Genomic DNA, 21,623 nt, shown 5'->3' on the forward strand with positions numbered 1-21,623 from the left:
ACAGGACAGAAATGAACCTTTAGAAAGATCTTGAGCTCTTTCAGAACAAGTATAAGAGCACAGATACTGTTCTACACCCATGATGGAACCTACCTGGACCTGGATTACACAAATATAAGATAATATAAAAGAAAGATCTATTATTTAATGTTGAAAATGGCATTGTACTGTTGAAATAAAGGGTCTTTAAAAAGACCCTTTATTTATTTTATTATTTCATGTATCAGAATCTATGGAAGCCAAGAGGGGTCACAACAAACGCAAACGCCGCAACAAATACAAATGCCACAACACAACAAAAAAAGCCAAAACGGAATGACTGCGGGATTCTATTTTAATGCAAACATTGCAACAAATACAAACACCACAACACAAACGCAAATGACGCAACACATTAAAAAGCCACAACACATAAAAAATAAATAAAATAAAAAACAATAGAAGTGACTGCGGGACTCTGTTTTCCAATGGACCAATCAAGCGGCAAGTGAAGAAGAACTACAACGTGAAACAAATAATGATAAAACAATAACTTACTGTTACTTATGTTTCCAACTTCTCTGTTCCTTTACTTTTCACGTTGTAGTTCTTCACTTGCTGCTTGATCGGTCCATCGGAAAATAGAGTCCTGCGGTCACTTCCGTTGTGGCTTTTTGATGTTTTGTGGCTTTTTAATGTGTTGCGGCATTTGCGTTTGTGTTGTGGAGTTTGTATTTGTTGCGGCGTTTGCATTGAAATAGAGTCCCGCGGTCATTTCCGTTGTGACTTTTCTTGGTGTGTTGTGGCTTTTTGTTGTGTTGTCGCATTTGTATTTGTTGTGGCATTTGCGATTGTTGTGTCCCCTCTCGGCTTTCGTAAGAATCAGTATTGAGTATCAAGTCAAAATAGAATTTGAATTTTTTGTATCTTGACAACAAAATAATGCAATGGAAAAATATATGTAGTGTTGCCAGTAGAATAAAGACTCTTAAGGCACCCACACAGTACAGGATTTTTCAGTCTTAAACGATTTTTAAACGTGCGACAAAAAGCACACCACAGACACAGGGAGAATCTTATGAGATTTCTCTGTTCTCAAAGACTGCAGGGGGATTTGTCTGCGCACCACAGGCTGCACAGCTGTGAGTGCACCTCATGTCTGCTGTTTCCTGTCTAGAGTAAAAACACTCGCTCATTTGAGACTTTAAAGTGTTCAAAAGATGAGAGCTCTGCACTTCTAGTTTAGATATAAGTAAAAACTGTGCTATTATTATTTGTGAAATGTGGTGCAATACTTCAGATACATGATTTTTTTAATGCACAGGAGGCTGGAGATAAAGTTCACAGGAAGCAGAGTCGATCACTAATCTGCAGCTTCATCTCGATCTGTGCGCTGTGTTCATGTAAACAGACACACGTGAGGAATTACACTCGTCTTTTTATGTTTAAAGAACTCTAAAACCCGATTAATGTTAATAAGAATAATAATAAATGTGGACTGGGTGTCATTATTTGTGGAGCACAAATTCTATGAATCCATGTATCATTCGTTCATTTGTTTTTCAATATAAAACCAAAAATAAGAAAACGAAAAAAACAACAGTTTTCTTCATTATTTGTCTCCAAAACCAAAATGAAAAAATGGATAATGATTTGTTTTTTCAGTTTTTGATTTTGTGTTTAAATGAAGAATGGAAAAACCCGTTTACGTGACTTCTGTGACTGTGATGCTGGAATTTTGCGCTGCATTCGGACTGAACCAGGACTGATCCGGGTCTGGGACCACACGGGACCAGAGTGGGACCAGAGCGGACTCCGAGTGTTGACTCCGACCCTCTGTGGGGTCTGAGCCTCAGCTTCGAGCTTGGGCCCTGCCGTGGGCTCGGACCCTCCGGTCCAGTCCCAGTCTGGTCCCGGCCTGGTCTCGGGCTCAGTCCCGGTCTCAGTCTCGGTCTGATCTCTGTCTGGTCCTGGACCTGGATCAGTCCTGGTTCAGTCTGGCATTGCAGTCATGGAAGTCACGTAAACGGGAAACGGGCCCCCATTTCCATATCCATATCCATTTTTTCCATTCTTCATTTAAACACTAAATCATTATCGTTTTTTTCATTTTGGTTTTGGAGACAAATAATGAACAAAACAGTTGTTTTTTCGTTTTCTTATTTTTGGTTTTATATTGAAAAATGAATGAATGAATGATACACGGATTTCTATGGATGATATTTATGAAAAGCTGCAGTTTAAATTTACAACTTTACGAGGGGTGTGCAGTAATTATTTTTGCTATTTCCTGAGTTTGTATCTTGCTCTGTATTTTGTGTTACCGTAGCTTTGCTGATGTTTGATGGTTACGATACGACACCACCCACATGAGGAGTGCAGTAGCTTCAAAATAAAGTCGGGTCACGCCTCCCCAAACTCGGGAAAAAGCAAATCACAACCTAAATCGGGCACATTCTCCTGAAGTGTGGCGGCCTTAACATTAATCATAATTAGTTCTTGTCTAACCTTAAAGGCATTGTACCTGACTTGATTTTTACTTTACTGTCTTAAAAACATGATAAACATAATTCAACAGTTTGCAGCGGTCTAAAATTATTCCTCACTTACCTTAGGCATTCAGAACATCCTAATTATCCACAACTCTTAAGTTTGTAAGTGCTTTTTGCAACTAGACCCGAGCTGAGTTTTAAAACATTTATATTAATTTGATACCAAGAGCTGCTTATACTGGAGAAAATCAGGTGCAGACCCTTTAAAGCCTCCATCTGTACTTAGATTGGCGGACCCACTCCTGTTGTATTCTCACATATCTCCACTAGATGCTGTCTACGTTACTGCTGTCTTGCAAACGGTAGCTTAAAGTAAGAAATAAGACAACATTGGAACTGATATGCCAGTTTTCACTAAGATCTAGTTTACTCTAATTCTTATTCTAATTCAAGATTCCCTCCCCTAACCCCTATTTATACATATACAGGGTGTCCCAAAAAATCTGACATCATTTTGCAGCCGAATAATTTTGGCAGTTCTTGTAGAAATAACCTCAAATTTTCACAGAATGTACAGAAACAGATCAAGATTTTATATTTAATGTTTTATTTTTGTTCTGTTTTCAGGTTGAGCCGTTCACTTCCAAAGAGAAGTCAATTTGTGTCCTGGAATCTGCTCGCACAAAGTCACCCAACATCGTGCAGTCTTCAATGCAAAACTTGGACTACCAAAAATGTAAAAAGTTTGGCGGACTATGCAGGGCTAAAGGATCTGGTAAACCAAACTATCATTCAAGGAATCTGAGTTTCCAAACTTGTTCTCTTTACGGACTTCTTGGAGCTTCACAAGAGTTTTTCATGAACTTGCTCAACCTTCTCTTCTGATGTTGATGATGATCCACCAGATCCTTTAGCCCGGCATAAGCAGGCTTCCTCTTTACATTTTTGGTACTAAAAACACATTTGTTTGCCAATTGGTGAAGTTTTTCAGTCTTGGGTGTGTGTGAGCAGATTCAAAGACTCAAACTGACTTCTCGTTGAGAGTGAACGGCTCAACCTGAAAACAGAACAAAAACAAAACATTAAATATAAAATCTTGATCCGTTTCTTTGCATTCTGTGAAAATTTAGGTTATTTCAACAAGAATTACCAAAATTACTGGCCTGTGAAATGAGGTCAGGTTTTTGACACACCCTGTATTTTTTTGGCCATTTATAAACACAGAACACTTAATCTTTATAAATCCATCTGCAATTAAACAAAAATATCGACGTGGACGACAGTTGTAGACTCCTGCTGTAGTGGTCACTGCTGTCGAGCTCATCCAAGGTCGTCCTGACACCTTTTATTTATAACACACATGCCTCAAGCCAAAATCAATGTCATTGTCATAAAGTCAATATACTTCAGTAATGTTCTGAGGCTGAGCGTGTCCATTTTAAGGGCTCAAATATCTGTGCCACATCTTATTTTGTGGTGGTTATGTCCCAGAATGCATTGCGAAAATCGACATGAGCGAAAATGACTTGAATTCAGAATTTGTTGTTGAAGAATTGAAATAGACAATAAGATACTTTGCAAATGGTAGATATTTCTGAATAATCTTGAGATATTTTAGAAATGATTGAGATATTTTAGAAATGATTTTTGAACAAAACTATTTGCCAGTTGAATAAAAAATAAATCCGGGTGACATTTACTTTGACATTTTACCAGATTATATTAAAAACAAGTTAAAATATAAATCAAGTCAAATAGTCTGGGTCCAAAAGTTGAAAATGCATCTATGCTTACTCATTTCAAGCCATTCTAAAGATACATTATGTAACTTTTCTATTAGGGGGGTTCCCTACCTGCTTTTTCCAAGGCATTAAACATATATATCTTACATTTTCTTCAATAACATATGTTTTTAGCTCAAAAAATCCCTTGAAAAACACTCATTCTTACTGTAAACTGGGTTGCCTCTCCACAGATCTGGCCAGTAACAAACTTGGCCTGGTTACATCATCTGTTTGTCTCCATGGATGTATATAAGTGTAATGCCATACTGTGGGACATTTCTGACAAGGAGGTGACAAGACTTCTATGGTACCAAGCAGGTGGTGTTTAAATATTTAATTGTGGACCAAAATTATTTGAGTTGATCAAATATATTTCAACTTGGTTTTAAAGGGCAGATATTACGCAAATTTTAAGTCAAGTTATAAAGTTGTTAACTGAAGTTGTGTTTTGTTTCATGCACATGTTTGAGTAATCCTTTATTATTAGTCTGTTTACATCTCAAGCTCAAAATGCTCAGTTCCACCTTGTGATGTCATGAAGCTGTAGTTTTCAAGTTAACCGCTACTTTTTACCTTTAGTTCAGTTGAAATCGGAAATTCCAGGGGTCAAATCATCCAAATAATTCTAGTGAAGGTGTATGGAGTTTAAAAACACAGTGGAGCACTTCCTGTATTACCACATGACATCACAAGGTGGAACAGTGTTTTTATTTGAGGGAAGAACTCAGCCTAAATATGCAGGGTTTGTGTGTTAAAGGGACAGTCCGGAATTTTGGACATAGAGCCAGAGTTTTGGAGACGTGTGGAGACACTTTTTAAAATATTTCATTCAGTCCTTGTATTTGCAGAGGTCACTGGTGCTAGGCTAGTGCATGTCAATGGCCATAGTTATCCTGCCACTAAAAACAGTCTTAAATACAAAGTAGGAAAAAAACTGATGCACTCAAAAAGTACAAAATAATTAAAAGTCTTTAATACAACATGGCAGACAAAGTTAAAATACACCTGCACTGTGATAACCATCTCGAGTTTGTCCTGATAAAGGCGTCGAAACGGGTGGGCGTATTTTAACTTTGTCTGCTATGTGGTATTAAAGTCTTTTAATTATTTTGTACTTTTTGAGTGCCTCAGTTTTTTTTCCTACTTTGTATTTAAGACTGGTCCCTACACTGAAGAGCACCAAAACCAAAATGACAATTCTGCACAATTTTTGCATATCCAAGTAGTACTCCTGCCCCCAAAGCTTTGCTAAAAACAGTGTTACCCACTCCACAAAACACCCGAAGCAAAACTATTATTATACCAGAATAATTTTGGAAGTAAAACCAACCTTGCATTTGAAGGATTTTTGTCTGAGCAGCAGCAGCGAGTTGTACTTCCTGACAGAAAGTTTGGCAGTGGCGGATTGATATATGAGAAAATAGTCCCTCAACATGTGACGATTTATGCGATGCGAGGTTAGTTTTATTTCAAAGATTATTCTATCAACACAGACATTTACATGGACAGTCTGGTGTAATAACAGATTTGTTTTGGGTGTTTTGTTTAGTGGGTAAGACTGTTTTTAGTGGCAGGCTAACTATGGCCATTGACATGCACTAGCCTAGCACCAGTGACCTCTGCAAATACAAGGACTGGATGGAATATTTTAAAAAGTGTCTCTGCACGTTTCCAACACTCTGCTCATTAGAAAATGAGGTCCTACTGTCAATGAAACAAAACACAAATACAGGTGTAATACTGGCCATTAAAACTAACAAAAATCATTGAAAGTGTTTTTTTTTTTTTGTTATAAATTATTAATAAAAATTTTCATATGTCTTAAAATTATTCAAAACGTTCTCATGTGAACAAGTCAAAGAAGATGATCAGGTGGCAGACAGAGCGTGTATTCCTTTAAACCAAGCTGGCCTTGACATGTATATATTAATAACACTGGTTTAGCCATCGGTCAAAATCAATATGTTGTGATTGAAACGTGTTGGATTGATGTTTCTACGCGCAGCCCCTCCTCATGTTCTTGTCTCTTTAGATTACAGCTCCGCTCAGCCTGATCTGTGCTCTGACCTGTCATGTGATCTTAGTCCGGTCTGACTGACGTGCAATGCCCCCTCCGTCCTCTAGGGTAGGTCATAACGAGATCATTGGCGTGATGAGGGTCGGGGGTCACGCGGAGGGACTCGGGCGAGACCACTGGAACGAGATGCTGGCTTACCCCCGCAAGCCCATCGCTCACTGGCACCCCCTGCTGGAGTCCAAGAAGTCCGAGAAGGAGGTGAGTCTACGCTATTCCACGCATGGTTCAGATTCAGGATTAGCGGGTGGAGCTTTCTTTGATTGAGTTAACACCAATTTTGAGGATGCAACTTGTAATGGTATTGTTCAGAATACAAAACAGCAGAAGATAATCCTCATAAATCCCTGTGGCTCACTGGGTGCAAATTGAAAATGCACGAAAAAGTGCAGAAAGTTAAGTCTCTAATATGAGGTGAAAACAATGGCAAAGTTGGAGTAGTTCTTTTGTCCATATACAGAGATTGCCTTCAGTAAGAAATAGACTCTTGTTTAGTTTCATGTAGAAATTTCTAGCAGCTAAGCATCTTTGAATACATTTTAACACGATCCCTTGTGATCTCCCATGATCTGGGAAAAGTGCTACAAAAGAACACAAAAGTCCTAACACAAGATAATTCAGTTAGTCACTAATTAATATAACTTAAGAGCTAAAAAGATAATAATTGTGAGAATTGTTGCATGCCAAAAGAATTCAGAAGTCATTTAACGTCAGTCTACACTCCAAAAAGGTTCACCTGAATGTAAAAAAACGTGTTTTAATCTTCTGCCTGTTATGTTTAGGGATGCACCAGTACATCAACATTGATAATGAACATTTTGTTGGATCAGATATTAGTTTCCAAGATATCGGTTCAGCTGATATCCCAGTTTGATCTCTAAACTGGTGTAATAAGACAATTTACTCCAGTGTTTCCCAAACTTTTTTTCTGGGGACCCATATTTTAAAAGTTACAAACCTTCGTGAAGTTAATAGACATTATTTGTAAATCACAAAATAAAGGTGGATTTGATTATTGAACATTAATGAGGATATTTTATTGTTGACTGTTTGATCGCGTCTCTGAACAATAAGTATTACTCAAGTTTTAAAGAATGAAAAACATTCATTGAAGCAGAAATAAAAGGATCCATAAGTCGCCTATTTGGATATTAAATGTAGAACATTTCTTTTTCTTTTCAACATTCAATTGAACCAGCAATATTGAAACAAAATAGTCAATAAAATAATTACAAAACATTTGAAATTATACATGTCTTAACATTTCAACATTTCTAATGAGATAGGTGGGCCTGTCTGTGTTTTTATAGTGCATTCCAGTTCAGGTGCAGGAGGAGAGTGCAGCAGCAGATCAGTGTCAGAACTGTATATCACAGACCGACATGCAGATCGTAACAAGGTTACGCAATAAAAATCTCTTGCGACCCACCTGAGGGTCACGACCCAGCCTTTGGAAACAGTGATTTACTGGATAATATTGGCCTAAAGTATCTCATAATATTAAAGTTGTATTTTTATCTGTACACATTTGAATCATTTTTACCTCATGGTGTTTTGTGTTAGGAAATAAATGACATTCTCAGTGTCTGCTCTGGTATGGGTTGATAGCTGGTACTGGCACAGAGCGTTATCGGAACAGAAAAACCTGGATCTGTGCTCTAGTATTTCTAGTCTGATCAATAATTTCACAGTACTTTCGTCATAGTAATGATACTTTGAACCTTCCTTATTTCTTATGATTAGCAGTACAGTCCTATCCTGTGTCAGCCCACGAGCCTCCGTCACCCATGCTTTTTTCCATACATATAGATAACACACTACAACTTCACAAACCTGGTGAAATGTGCCATAGGTTCTTTATTGAAATGCACACTAACTGTAATTGTTTTTTGTTTTATTTCTACCCAAGTTATAATGCAGTTTCCTCGTCACAAACAGACCTGGAGTTGTGTTTTGTTTCATTCACACACGTTTAACACACAAACCCTGCAGATTTACGCTTCTTCTCTAAAGTTCTAAAGAGTTCTTCTCTAAAACTGAAAACACTGTTCCACTTGGTGATGTCATGTAACACAGAGAGTGCTCCATTGTGTTTTTAAACTCAATACGCTTTCAATAGAATCATTTGGATAATTTCAATCTCTATGGAAATTTTCAGTCTTTATGGAAAAAAAAGATTAAAAAAAGGTAGCTATTCATTTGAAAATTACAACTTCACGACATCACAAAGTGGAACAGAGCATTTAGAGATTTGGAGATGTAGACAGACTAATAATAAAGCATTATTCAAACACATATGAATGAAACAAAACACAAATTAGGGTATATTTTTGACGAAGTAACAACATTATAAAAGTGAAAAAATGGATAGAACACTCAGATGTCCAAAAGCGTTTCCACAAAAAACCTTTGTCAGATAATTTTTCTTACTTTGGACCACAGTTCACAAAAATAACAACATTCTAACATGACTTAAAGCTCACAACAAGAGTCAATCGTGCGTAATATAAGACCTTTAACACCTCACAGAAGTCTTCAAGTTTCACCCCACACATATGTGCTTTGTTCTTGTTACAGTGGAAGGCGCGCACGGCCAGCTTCGACAGCCAGGGATCGTGCCCCTCGCCCCGCCCCCCCGCCAGCCCCTGAGCGGAGCCATCTGTGACCCAGCCGACCAGCGGGGGGCGCCCTACCTCCCGCAGATCCTTCTTCCTCTCTGTGTGATTAAAGAGACGCACACAAACCCTCATGTGTCTCCTCCTCCTCCTTCTTCCAAACGAAACGCTGGGACCACGTCAGTCAACCTGTCTCCATGGAAGCCTCACCGTGGAAATCTGTCCAAGGAAGTCTGTGTGGAGTTACGTAGCGCTCCTAGAATGTGTTGTTTAAGTCATTTTGATCCTGGGAGTTAGGAAGAGAAACTGAAAAAAAAAAAAAAAAAAAAAAAAAACGGCGTGCAAGTATGACCACTTTAAGACGGGAAGACTTGGAAGTTTTGGAAAAGGTTTAGTAGCTTTTACGTAAACACATAAAAGCGTTTGGTATTCCAGAGAACTTAACGGCTGGAAATTTGGAGACTCCAGACATGCAACACAGATCTGGGAAGGTGCGAAAATGTAATCCACGAGGGAATATTTCAAAACGTTGGAACTCTTTTGAGCTGAGCAGACTTTGAATTGAAGAGCTCAGCTGGATGCCGCGGCAAACGAAAGAAGCTGGGTGAGATAAGGACACCTCGATGTTGTAGAAAAAAAAAGTTTTAATTTGAATATAGAGCAAACTCAAAAGCTCTCGTTCGATCTAACAGTGCCGTATTGACAAAAAAAAAATATTAGCTAAAGGTGCATTGTGTAACTTTTCTGGTAGAGGTCCGTCGACTCCTTGTCTCCAGGGACCAAAAGATCTTGAAAAGCATGTATTCTTGAATCGGACGTTTTTTTTCAGCTGTTTTATTTCTATATTTTGGTTTATAAATGACAAATTATACAAATTATGAAGTTGTTAAAAAGAAACATCACAAAAAATACTTTTACTTTTCAGCCTTGCTCAAAAATGTAGTGGAGTATAAAGTACAAATACCAGATATTTCATTCGGTAAAGACCTTGAAAACCATGTATTCTTGAATTGGACAGGTTTTTTTTCAACTGTTTTATTTCTATATTTTGGTTTATAAATGACAAATTATACAAATTATGAAATTGTTAAAAAGAAACATCACAAAAAATACTTTTACTTTTCAATCTTGTTCAAAAATGCAGTGGAGTATAAAGAACAAATACTAGACATTTCATTCATTAAAAAGACTTTGAAAACCATGTATTCTTACTGTGAGCGTGGTCGCCTCTCCGCAGACATGACCTGTAACTTGGCCCGATTGCTGCGCCTGTTTGTCGCCGTGGAGATAGACAAGTTTAATGCCATACTGTGGAACAAAACTGACAGAATTCAGTTTCGTTTGCTGCAGACTCTACCTGAACAAATGAAGGATTTACACAAACTGCTTTAACATCTCCATGGACAGAAGAAAAAGGCCAAAACTTCCACCAGAAAAGTTACACAGTGCGGCTTTAATTGTAGCATTTTTATTCGATGTATAAAGTCACGCGTTTGTGTTGGTGTTACCGTTTTTGCAGCTCTTCTTGTAGATTCATCCGGGCTGTTACGTACCGTCTTGCATATTTGTACGAACATTTTCAATTATCCAGTTTTAGTTTGGCTTTTTCCAGCAGCCAAGACTAAAAGCACACGAAGGACGTCATTGTTATTCGAAGAGCAAAGTAGCCGCGGTGTTTTATTTGTGATGATCTTGTAACATTTTTGTCTGAACAATCATAACATGTGAAGATGTGTATGTGAAAAGGAAACTGCTGTTAATACACGGCAAAAAAATGAGTTTGCTCATTAGTTCAAATGACTTGAGTTGAGAATAATCATCCTAATGGAGCTGTTTGTACTAGTTTAAATTTAGTAAACCATGATTAGCTATGCTTATTTGGTTTATTTTGGGTGATTTCCCATTGGCTTCAATTCCATTTTTTCTACTTTAAGGCAAAAGTTGAAATCAGTGTACAAAGAAAACTGCTTGAAATGTGAATTACTATCTACTACAACATAAATATGGAGAAAAACTTCACCTACCAACTAGGAGTGTGCATTGCCATGAATCTGGCTTTACGATACTTATACTTACAATACTACAATTCTAATGCTAAAACAAAGGATGATATATTGTGATTTATCAATAATTACATGTATTATTATGGTTGAGTAAACTTTTATGAGAACAAAATTGGATGAAATGCAATTTATTTCATTTTTTAAATCATAAGAATAGTAAATTTAACTTATAAACATTTTCATAAAAAACATGACGTTAAAAAATCATTTTGGATGCATTTTGAGTTGATACAAGAATTATGCAATGAAGTATCACAATATATCACTGAAATATATTTTTTTTACAGCCCTACTACCAAACAACCAATCATTGATACTCTACAGCTGATGTCATCAACATTCCTGAGGGGTGATGTTAACTACAGCCAGAGGCGGTGCTACCATTAGGCAAAAGTAGGCGGCTGCTTAGGGCCCCCAAACCTGGAGGGGCCCCCAACCATTTGCCCTCAGTGCTACTAATGGTCGAGGCCTCAGAGCGATTTGATTTTCTCTCAGTATGACATTAAATGAAAGTAGTTTACTTTTAAACAATAATCATAAGAAAAATAATAATAATCACATGTAATAGATGTAAACAAAAATGTAATTGTACTAGAAAACAAATATAACTACTTTCAGTTCTGTTTATCTAGTAGGCGACCGAACTAATAAGACGAGTTTCCAACCCACCATAATTCAAATAAACAGAGATGTGCATGTCTCAAGAACAATGTGGCAAAAACAGACAATAAACATATATATATAAAAAAAAAAAACATTATAGTGAGGGCCCAAACTCAAATTCGCCTAGGGCCCCGAAATCACTAACTCCACCTCTGACTAGAGGCACTGCTCCAGTCAGGCTTTAATCTGAGTTTTGTTTTAATACAACCTGACCTGATCTGATAAAGATATATTATTACTTAAATCCATTTTGCATTTGCTCGCTTGAGTTTTGAGACGTGTGCATCATGTCACCATGGTAACCGGTGAACACTGCACCATAGAGATACATGTATAAACACCTCCAGCATGGTGTCACTGGAAAGTCTGAATCTGAAGTAGTTATAGCAAGTTCTACGTACTGAATTCAAGTCATTTCAACTAATGTGCCTATTCTTTTTTTGCAGCGGTAGATGTGAAGATGTGAAAATGAAATGTTTCAAATAGTTGGTTCACTTCTTTTTGTACAGTACACCCTCCTCCCTCTTTCAGTCTAGTGTTTGTGCATCGTTTGTGTATAGGCGGCCATTTTGAGTCTATATAATATATTAATTTAAGACGATATTTTAATCACTCACTGGAGACATTTGAAAATAGCTGCCAGTGTATCCTGAATTTGTGTAGATCAAAGTTTATTTCGTTCGTCTGGTATAGTCATTTATCTCTTGTTGAAGCGTAAACATCTGATGAGCTTTGATTTATCTTCCTATTCTCCTCTTTAGAAGCTCTACCATCTTAAGTAATTACCCAGGGTGCTCCAGGCTATTAATTTTGATTAGCTTCAACTTACACGCAGGTATGTATCTGCGATTGGTTTTAATTGGCTCGCTAATCGAATTCAGTTTCACCATACGCTGCATCTGTGTGTTTACTTTGGCTGTCAAAAATACAAACTACAAATTATCACTCTGTAAAAATGCTAATTGGGAACTGTAATATAGTTTGTGTTTAGTCATGTATTTCCTCCGTCATAAGCAGTTCCCGTGTTAGATTAACTATACACTAGGGATGTAACGATATTTATTGCGATATTTTGGACAGGCTGATATAATTGTAAACACTTTTTTGCTTTTAAAATACCTTGACAAGATTTTGGTGTGAATTATTTCCATCATAATCCCAAGAATTCAAGTCAAAAACATATTTCTTTATGTTGTCTGCACTGAAATGAATCATGGGATATGTAGTTCCCGATGTTCAAAAGCTGTTGCAACTATAAAACCTGCATTTAAGCAATGAAACTTGTGATTCGATATATTGTGACAGCCAAGGTATTATTGTGAGACTTTGATGATACGATATCACGATATTTTGGATATTGTTACATCCCTACTATATAATGTGATACTTTGCAGTAGTCATCAACATTCCCTGAGAGTGTGATACTAACTGTAAGCACTGCTCTCTCTGGACTTGGACTTTTTTGATGTGAATTAAACTTAATCAGGACCCTGCACACTCATATTGATCACATATGGAATTATGTAGCAAAGAAAAATGTTGAATTTTTGACTCAGATCCCTCAGAGTATCCTGACCCTGCTGCAAACCCTTGATCTTCTCTCAGTGAGCTTCATGATCAAGAATCCCAAAATGGTTTTCACTTCAGAGTATTGTGACCAGATTTTCAGAATTAAAAAGTGGGACTGGTTTGGGGTAGCCAGGCTGGTGCCACCTAGTGCCTCCGCTCAATTTCATTTCTTTCCAGTCACTAGGTCAGGAATCAGAATACACTAGACGGTTCGTAAAAAGCTACGACATCAAACTCATTGCACCTGTCTGTCTGGGTCCCTATTGTGGTACAACAGTAAACAAAGCGTCGAGATGGATGTAGACGAAGACAGACATTCTGTGTTGGCAACGATTCCTGAGACGAGGATTTAAAGCCGGAACAAAGAGAATGTTTGGTGAATTTTATCAAGGGGAAAGACGTTATTGCTCTTCCTACGAGATTTGGCGCATTACATGCGATCAAATAGCAGCGATTGGTTAAATAAAAAAGTACCTACCTACCGTTGAGCGAACAAATCCTAATGCTGCGAGGTCAGACGGTTTCCACGAAGTGAAACTGGCTGATGAATCAGGCTAGGTTTGAGATGGTTGGTAATAATAAAATTGTAAAACAAGTGCGCAATTAAGGAAAACTTTTATGCTCTTGGCCCATTCATGACTAAAATGTGAGTCGGTATAGTCACATTTTCTTCGCAGCTTTTTTGTATTTTACCTAAACAAATTACAATTCATGCCCCTTTTTACTGTTGGCATAAGTCAAATTTGTCAAAAATAGGGAACACCAGGGACATTTCTTGTATAAAACTGGGACAAAATCATTGGTTTTGAATGAATCTGCTGGGACAGGGGGCACAGGGCTCAAAACTGGGACTGTCCCGAGTAAATGTGTCTGGTCACCCTAACTTCAGAGGTGTGTTCATTAATGATGCCAAGAGTGAAAAGCGATCAAAAACAAACAGGGCTGTTTAGAATACACTATAAAAAAAAAGCTTCCAAATGTCGACACCATTCCCCACTTAGGAGTCACGACACTTTTAGGGGTGTCCAAATGTCCAGTTGGTGAAAATGTAGTGCACCTTGAAAAGTAGAGGGTATTAGACCACAGTGCATTGTGAGAGAAAAACAACAGCAAACACAGACAGATGTTTATGACTGGACACAACACTAATAAATGAAGTAGATAAAAGCTCTGGTTTATGGCACTGTTGATCCTGGTTATGAATAAAACAATCTTAAATAAACGGTGCTGGCATTAGTCGTTAACCTTAGCTTGAGCTGTTAAAAGACCAAACATTTCCACATCTCAGACAAAAAGCAAATAATCCAGTCTGTTTGTGTGACATCCAACGTGGCTAAGACTAAGACTGGTTATTATTAGTCCATAAAAACTTGTGTGTGAGTCTAGGGCAGGGGTGCGCAAACTTTTTGACTCGTGGGCAACAAAAGGTTCTAAAATTTGATGGAAGAGTCGGACCAGGAGCAGATGGATGGAGTTTTTTGGTAATCCACCTCATAAGAGAAAAAAATAACATGGGATATGTAGAAAACAGAGCCCATGTTATTGAAATATCCCATAATTGAAAATCATTACAAAGCATTACAACAAAATATCTGTCTTACAAGTCCCACGGTATTTACTATTTATTGAAATGACTTTTAAAACACTGAAAATTATTATTATTATTCAAGTTTGGCGGGCAGGATTAAAAAGATTAATATGGAATATGTAGTTTGCCCACCCCTGGCCTAGAGCGACCAGATTTGGACACACCCGGGTTGGGATAGTTGGTACAAATAAAACTGTGAAAAGAGCGAGTAACATTGCGGATTCTCACATCACATATAATCCGATGCTGCATTTTTTATTTATTTTTTGTTTGTTTTTTTATTATTTGCATACCCGGTTTTGTGTATTTTGCCTAAACAAATGATAATTTATGCTTTTCTTTACTGTTGACGAGGATCAGATTAGTCAAAAATTGTGAGAGTCCTGTTTTAGTCCTGCTTTAGACCTGGTTTAGTCTTAGTTTATTTATTTATGTATTTATTTATTATTGAATAGGGACAGTGCATATTAATGAACATCTGCACACTGCAGTGTAAATATGACAGATTATAGCAAGAATGCTCATTTCCATCTGTAGTCCCTAGACAGGTAACACCAAAAACAATAACAAGTGACAGTTCTAAACTAAAAGTGTAGACAAGTCTGGTTTTCCTTTAGCCGCTGTTTCAAGTGAGATTTGAAACTGGCATGTGTTGGAGTTTCTCTTATTGATAGTGGGAAACTGTTCAAAAATTTAGTACCTCTGACTGAGACACACTTTGTCTGAATGTGGTGCGTCTGTGTGGAGCTCACAGTTCCCCCGGGCTGTGGCTCTAGTTCCCATCCCTCTGACAGTCTTTACTTTAATAAAAAGCTGTAACGGAGGGGAGGCAAGTTCATGCAAAACTTTATAGACAAAACATCCATATTTTAAATCAACAAAATAATTAAAATTGAGCAGACTGTCCTTATCTAAAATAGTGCAGTGGTGAAATGAGGTTTAGTCTTAGTTTAGATCAAACTGGTCAAAAATTGGGACACCTGGGACATTTTTTTGTATAAATCTAGAACAAATCACTGGTTTTGGATAAATCTGCTGGGACGGGGGGGACAGGGCTCCAAACTGGGACTGTCCCGGGTAAATAGCGACGTCTGGTCACTCTACGCCAGTCTGATCTGATCATTATTTACTGCATGACAGAAATAGAAATAGAAATAGAAAGCCTTTATTGTCATTATACAGTTTAATGAAATTCAGAGCTGCTCCATCAAAGTGCAAGAATTAATAATAATAAAAAAAACAATAAAATTAACAGTTCTTATTTAGTATGGTGACAGCTTTGGGGAAGAAATCAAGTTTGATCAGAGTTTAGCTGAGTTTTTTCACTTTGACACCAGAGTCACGCCACCTGACTGTAGTGAGCTGTATGTCTGACTCTCTTTGTGAATGAGTCCACTACAGAGGGCGCTAAAGAGTACAGAACTATGTGAATGAGACAATAGGAACTAAAGGGGACATTCGGACACAACCTTAGATTAAAAAGTGTGTCCAGATTTTTGACAGGTAAAACATAACACGATTTGTCATGACTTTAAAAGCCATTCCAAAATATACAAGCACAACCTGCTCCAGCGTTCAGGGGAGGGAAAGTGAAGCCACTGCATTTATATAACAGAAGATTCACAGATGAGAATAGCTTTGCCATAACGGAAGAAGTACTCAGTTTTGTTGTAGTAAAAGTACAGACACTGAAGCAAAAAATAATAGAGAAAAGTAAAAGTATCACATGAAAAAAGTGCCCGTTTAAAAATGTACTTAAAGTAAAAATTATTAAAGTATTTCGTGCAGATTTTGAGGTCTAATAAAGCTTCAAATGTAGTGATTTTAATTAAAAAAAAAATGCAGAATTTTGTTCAACAGAAACCTGAATCAGTATTTTTTCCCTAGCTGTTTTTATTTGTATATTTTGGTTTGCTCAATTTATGAAGTTAATCATTAAGAATACTTTTACTTTTCAGTCCTGTTCAAAAATGTAGTGATGTGGAAAGTACAGATAACTGCTCTCAGTGTGGTAAAAGTAACGTAGCAAAGAAGAAGAAAGCAAAGGAGAAATTCAATTTGTCAACTGGACAAAGTTTATTTGGTCGACCGAATAAACTTTTGTCCAGTTGACAAATTGAATTTCTCCTTTGCCATGGATTCTACCTGGACCACTGAGGGATTTTTGACACAAAGAAGTAGAAGTAAAAAGTATCCACTTACCCACCCTTAAAAATTATACTTAAAGTGCCCATCTCATGCAAAATAACTCTTTTCACATTGTATCTTCTGCACATAAACAAGCACTATTTGGGTTTTGGAACATCCATTACAATAGTTATGAAATCTTATTGATTTCTTGGAGACAGTCACAGACCAGGAACTATGAAAGGCCGACTATTGCTCCTCCCCCCGCCCGTCCTGAGGAAGCACAGGCTCCGCCCTCCAAACGTGACGTAGGCGACGAGTGAGCCGCCCTTCCTCCGCCATCTCAGGGAGGGAGGGGGAGACAGACGTGCACCCTGATAGTGGTAGGAATAAACTTTTATTCATCATGGAGATACAGCGCGTTCAGCCACATGTGTTGGACCCGGAATTTCGGACGAGGACTTTGAGGTGCATGAAGCTCAAGCACCGCGTCACATCAGCTGAACATTACTGATTGGTAAAGTATTAATAAACACTAGTAGATAAACTTATCATATCGTGTTCATCATTGTAGCAGCTTTAGTTTGTTGTCACATGAGAGGGTGACAGAAAAACACTGCAATTTGTTAAAAAAAAAAAACAAAAACGCTCAATCTAAAAACCACTTTGGTGACATGTATAAGGCTCACACATCACTCTTAAAAGGTAGAAAGTTCTGAAAAGCTGATTTTGCATGAGATGGGCCCTTTAAAGGTGCATTGTGTAACTTTTCTGGAGGAGGGTCTGTCAAATGCTTGTCTTCATGGAGATGTTATTGCTTTGGAATATTTCACAGTATGGCATTAAACCTCTAAAACTTCTATCATCATGGAGACCAAAGTAGACCAAGTTACAGGTCAGATCTGTAGAGAGGCGACCCCACTCAGAATGTGGTTTTTCAAGGTATTTTTGAGCTATAAAACCACCTGTAATTGAATAAATGTAAAGTAGAGCTGTTTAAAGTCATACTGTGGAACATTCCAGGCGCAGCAAGGACATATCCACAGAAACAAGCAGCAACCAAAAAGTTACGCAGAGCACTTTTAGCACTTTACTAATTTGACTTTGTTACATTCCGTCACTGTGGCTTTGTTTGCCAAATCTTAAATAACGTCTGAGATTTGTTCATAAAAGCGGCCAACCGTAGTCCGTTAAATCTGATTTGTGGACAAACATCTTGGCTCCGGTCTGGACAGTTCAAAGCTCCTGCAACAGACCTGGACAAACATCTGGACAAATACTAAAAGGTCTTAAATCTGTTGCATTTCATCATGTGCGAAAATGTCACTGAAGCCTGTGGGATGCAGGGAGCAGACACGCTACCCAGCATCTGTTTTAGCCGTTTGTTTTGGTTTGATTACACCACTGAACACTTGTACATGTGTGGGGGAGATGACGTGACGGCCAACCACACCAGAGACTTGTTCTGCTCTACAAAAAAGATGAAAGTTCAAAGTTGTATGGAGTTTGCAGGTGCTAGAGAAACCAATAAGGCAAGAAAGAGGGAAAAACATTGTAGAAATAAAGGCAGGAATTCAGCATATTAAAGACTCATTGCATAATTTTTCTTGTTGTTATCTGATTGTTTCCATGGAGATGTTATTGCTTTGTGCATATGTTCTACAGTATGGCACTGAAGTTTGCATTTTAGGTGTTTCTGCTGATAAAAATGCATGGACATAAATTTAATGCCATACTGAGGAACATTCAAACCATGGAGATGAGCAGGTGGCGAGACCTAACGTCAGAAAAGTCAGTGCATCTTTAATCTTGTTTTTAGTTGCTTTGACAAGTTCACATTTACTAAAAAAAAAAATCTGCAATCTGACCAGAGGTGGGCAGTACTCAGTTATATTTACTTGAGTAACTTTTTAAAGAAATACATGCGTCAAGAATTTCAGACTTCCGGTCATCGCGCAATGCATACTGGGAAGAGTTTTCCAAAAAAGTGAGCGTCAAACCGCCATGTTTGTTTTCCCAGTGGGATGCGTCTATTGACAAAGCTGATCTTTTCAAGTCTTTTGAACCATATCACTTTTGTTTCTGATGTCATCATATTTTAGTTTTGAGATTCAGACATTGTAATTGTGTGGTTGTTGGATGTTCTAAGAGCGGAAATCGGGCTTCGGAAGTTTGTGAACTAAATGCAAAAGGGAATCAGATCTGTGTGACTGCAAACCTCTGTTCAAACTGTTTCCCTTCCCAACGGATGAAAAATTGTGAAAGGTGAAGGCGATGGGCAGGATTGATCCACACCAAAAAGGAAACCTTTGACTGCCTAAATCATCCTGAGTTTGCAGCGAACATTTTGTATGTGTAGCGCCATCAAAGCAAAATCCCGATCCTTCGCTCAACCTTGGTTACAAATTTTAAAGGTCAACGACAAAGCGAAAGGCACCAGCTGTTCGCCAAGAAACACCTTCCACTGCAAAGAGACCAAGACATGATGTTGCTGTAAAACCACAAGAACAAGAAAGTGCAGTTCAGTCTGTTTGTCTTTGTCTTCTGTACCTCTCGTTTAACAAATAGGATCCCGCTTTGTCGGCGCTCCACATACAAAATGTTTGCTGTAAACTCAGGACAATTTCTTAGGCAGCCAAAGGTTTCCTATTTGGTCCTTCCTGTGTATCAATCCTGCCCATCACCTTCACCTTTCACTATTTGTCAATTCTGTTGGGAAGGGAAACAGTTTGAACAGAGGTTTGCAGTCACACACATCTGATTTCCTTTTGCAGTTATGGAGTTCGCAAACTTCAGAAGCCCGTTTTTCACTGTTAGGACATCCAACAACCACACAATTACAATGTCCGAATCTCATAACTAAAATATGACAATATCAGAACCCGAAACAAAAGTGATATGGTTCAAAAGACTAGAAAAGATCAGTTTTGTCAATAGACACACTGGGAAAAAAAAACATTCCCAGTATGCATTGCACGATGACCAGAAGTCCAAAATTCATGATGCTCGTATTGTATGTTGACGAAACGATGAAATGCTTATGAACTTTTGAGTGTCTTTTACAGCTCCTTTATATAAGATTTTAGATGTGGTCTACCTGATTTTGAGCATTAATTAAGGCTTTGTCCTTCAAATTACATTCACGTTAAATAATAGATCACATGTTACATCCTGACAGTTGCTCTTTAAAGGTTGTATGGAGGATTTTTTTTTTTTGTTTCAAATTGTCAATGAAAGTGGGACCAGCTAAACCTAAAGAGGCTACCTGTTAGGTTGTCAATCAAACTCCCTATGTTTCGAGCGGACTTGCTTTATGTGGTTTATGTACGCTACTCACGCATTCCACATATACAAGACACTGTTTACTCAACCAGTGCAGTGGTTCTTAGCGGCTTTTTCGAACTTTATCTTCCTCACAGTAGACTCTATTCATGCTTTTCTTTTTTCAGCGACCTCAAAAACAGACTTTCTTTTGCTGCGAACTGGTAGTGGATTCTTGTCTGCCATCGCAGCAAACTTGTGCTTTATTCACGCTTTCGTCACGAACCAGGAAGAAGTTTGGAAAGGTGCAATGACATCTTCCAGTGCAGTTCCCGACACTGGGCTCGCCGACTGTGATCAAACCCACTGAAGTAAATGTGTTTGGAATCATCTAGAATTTGGCTCCTCATCTCTTCTAATCACATGTACCCAGTGCACTCGGAGTTATGTGTCAGTGGGGAAAGGATGAAAACTGAGCCATGCTCATAATTGTTGATTAGCCGAACATAACGGGACACTACAATGACATGGAGATGAAGAAAACTGGGACATTTTCTCAGTTTTCCTACATTTTGTTAGACTTGGTACCACGAACAGAGCCCATCAGAATTTATCATCGTGTCTTTCCAAACATCTTCCTGGTTTGTGAAGTCTGTTATTCACAACCAGTTAACTGTCAGTTTTTGAAGTCGCTGAAAGAAGAAGAGAAGGGGAAAAGGAGCAAAACCAAACTAAGCTGATTCTTGGAGATTCCTTCCAGCGATGCCGTGCACTGAAGCAGACGAAGGGTCTAAAGACTGACGTGTTGGTTGCTAAATTACTTCTGGACAGGAAACTTCAACAGCAATTCTGAAAGTGCACCGGCTGTAAACAAGCATGATTTACTACTAGGGAACTCTGGAGGCAACATTTGAAAAAGGACAAACAGTCACAGTACTTCTTTTTTGTTAGAAAATCCTCTGTACAACCTTTAAGTCACCCTTACTTGAGCAGTAGTTTTCCCAAATACTTTTTTACTCTTACTTGAGTAATTTCTTGAACTTTGTAATACATGTATCCTGAATTTCCGACATCCGGTCATTGTTCAATACATACTGGGAAGGGCCCTCCGAAAAAGTGAACATCAAACCACCACGTTTGTTTTCCCAGTGGGATGTGTCTATTGTCAAAGCCGATCTTTTCTAGTCTTTTGAACCATATCACTTTTGTTTCAGGTTCTGATATTGTCATATTTTAGTTAGTAGTCCGAAATCCGGGATGCCTGTATTCTACTTGAGTAATAATATTTTAAAGTACATTGTTTGGCTGATCTACCCACCTTTGAATCAGTTAAACGGCAAATTCTGTGATGTCACGTGAACCCATGTTTCCTCATCAAAAACATTCCGGGGTTTTTCTTGTTGTTTTT

The 21,623-nt window shown here is 38.0% G+C and overlaps 1 protein-coding gene across 2 annotated transcripts in view; it reads left to right on the forward strand.

Annotated features, from left to right (window-relative positions):
- syt6a (synaptotagmin VIa) overlaps nt 1-8,978 on the forward strand; it is a 328,387-nt gene extending 319,409 nt beyond the window's left edge. For both annotated transcript variants that reach the window (XM_055166189.1, XM_055166191.1), the window contains exons 7-8: nt 6,380-6,530; nt 8,907-8,978. In XM_055166189.1, the coding sequence (XP_055022164.1) occupies nt 6,380-6,530; nt 8,907-8,978 (223 nt within the window). The remainder of the gene's footprint in view (nt 1-6,379; nt 6,531-8,906) is intronic.
- The last annotated feature ends 12,645 nt before the right edge of the window (nt 8,979-21,623 follow it).

Source organism: Boleophthalmus pectinirostris, unplaced genomic scaffold, assembly GCF_026225935.1.
Source record: "Boleophthalmus pectinirostris isolate CB_2022bp ecotype Guang Dong unplaced genomic scaffold, ASM2622593v1 HiC_scaffold_8, whole genome shotgun sequence".
In the NCBI taxonomy this organism is placed as follows: domain Eukaryota; kingdom Metazoa; phylum Chordata; class Actinopteri; order Gobiiformes; family Gobiidae; genus Boleophthalmus; species Boleophthalmus pectinirostris.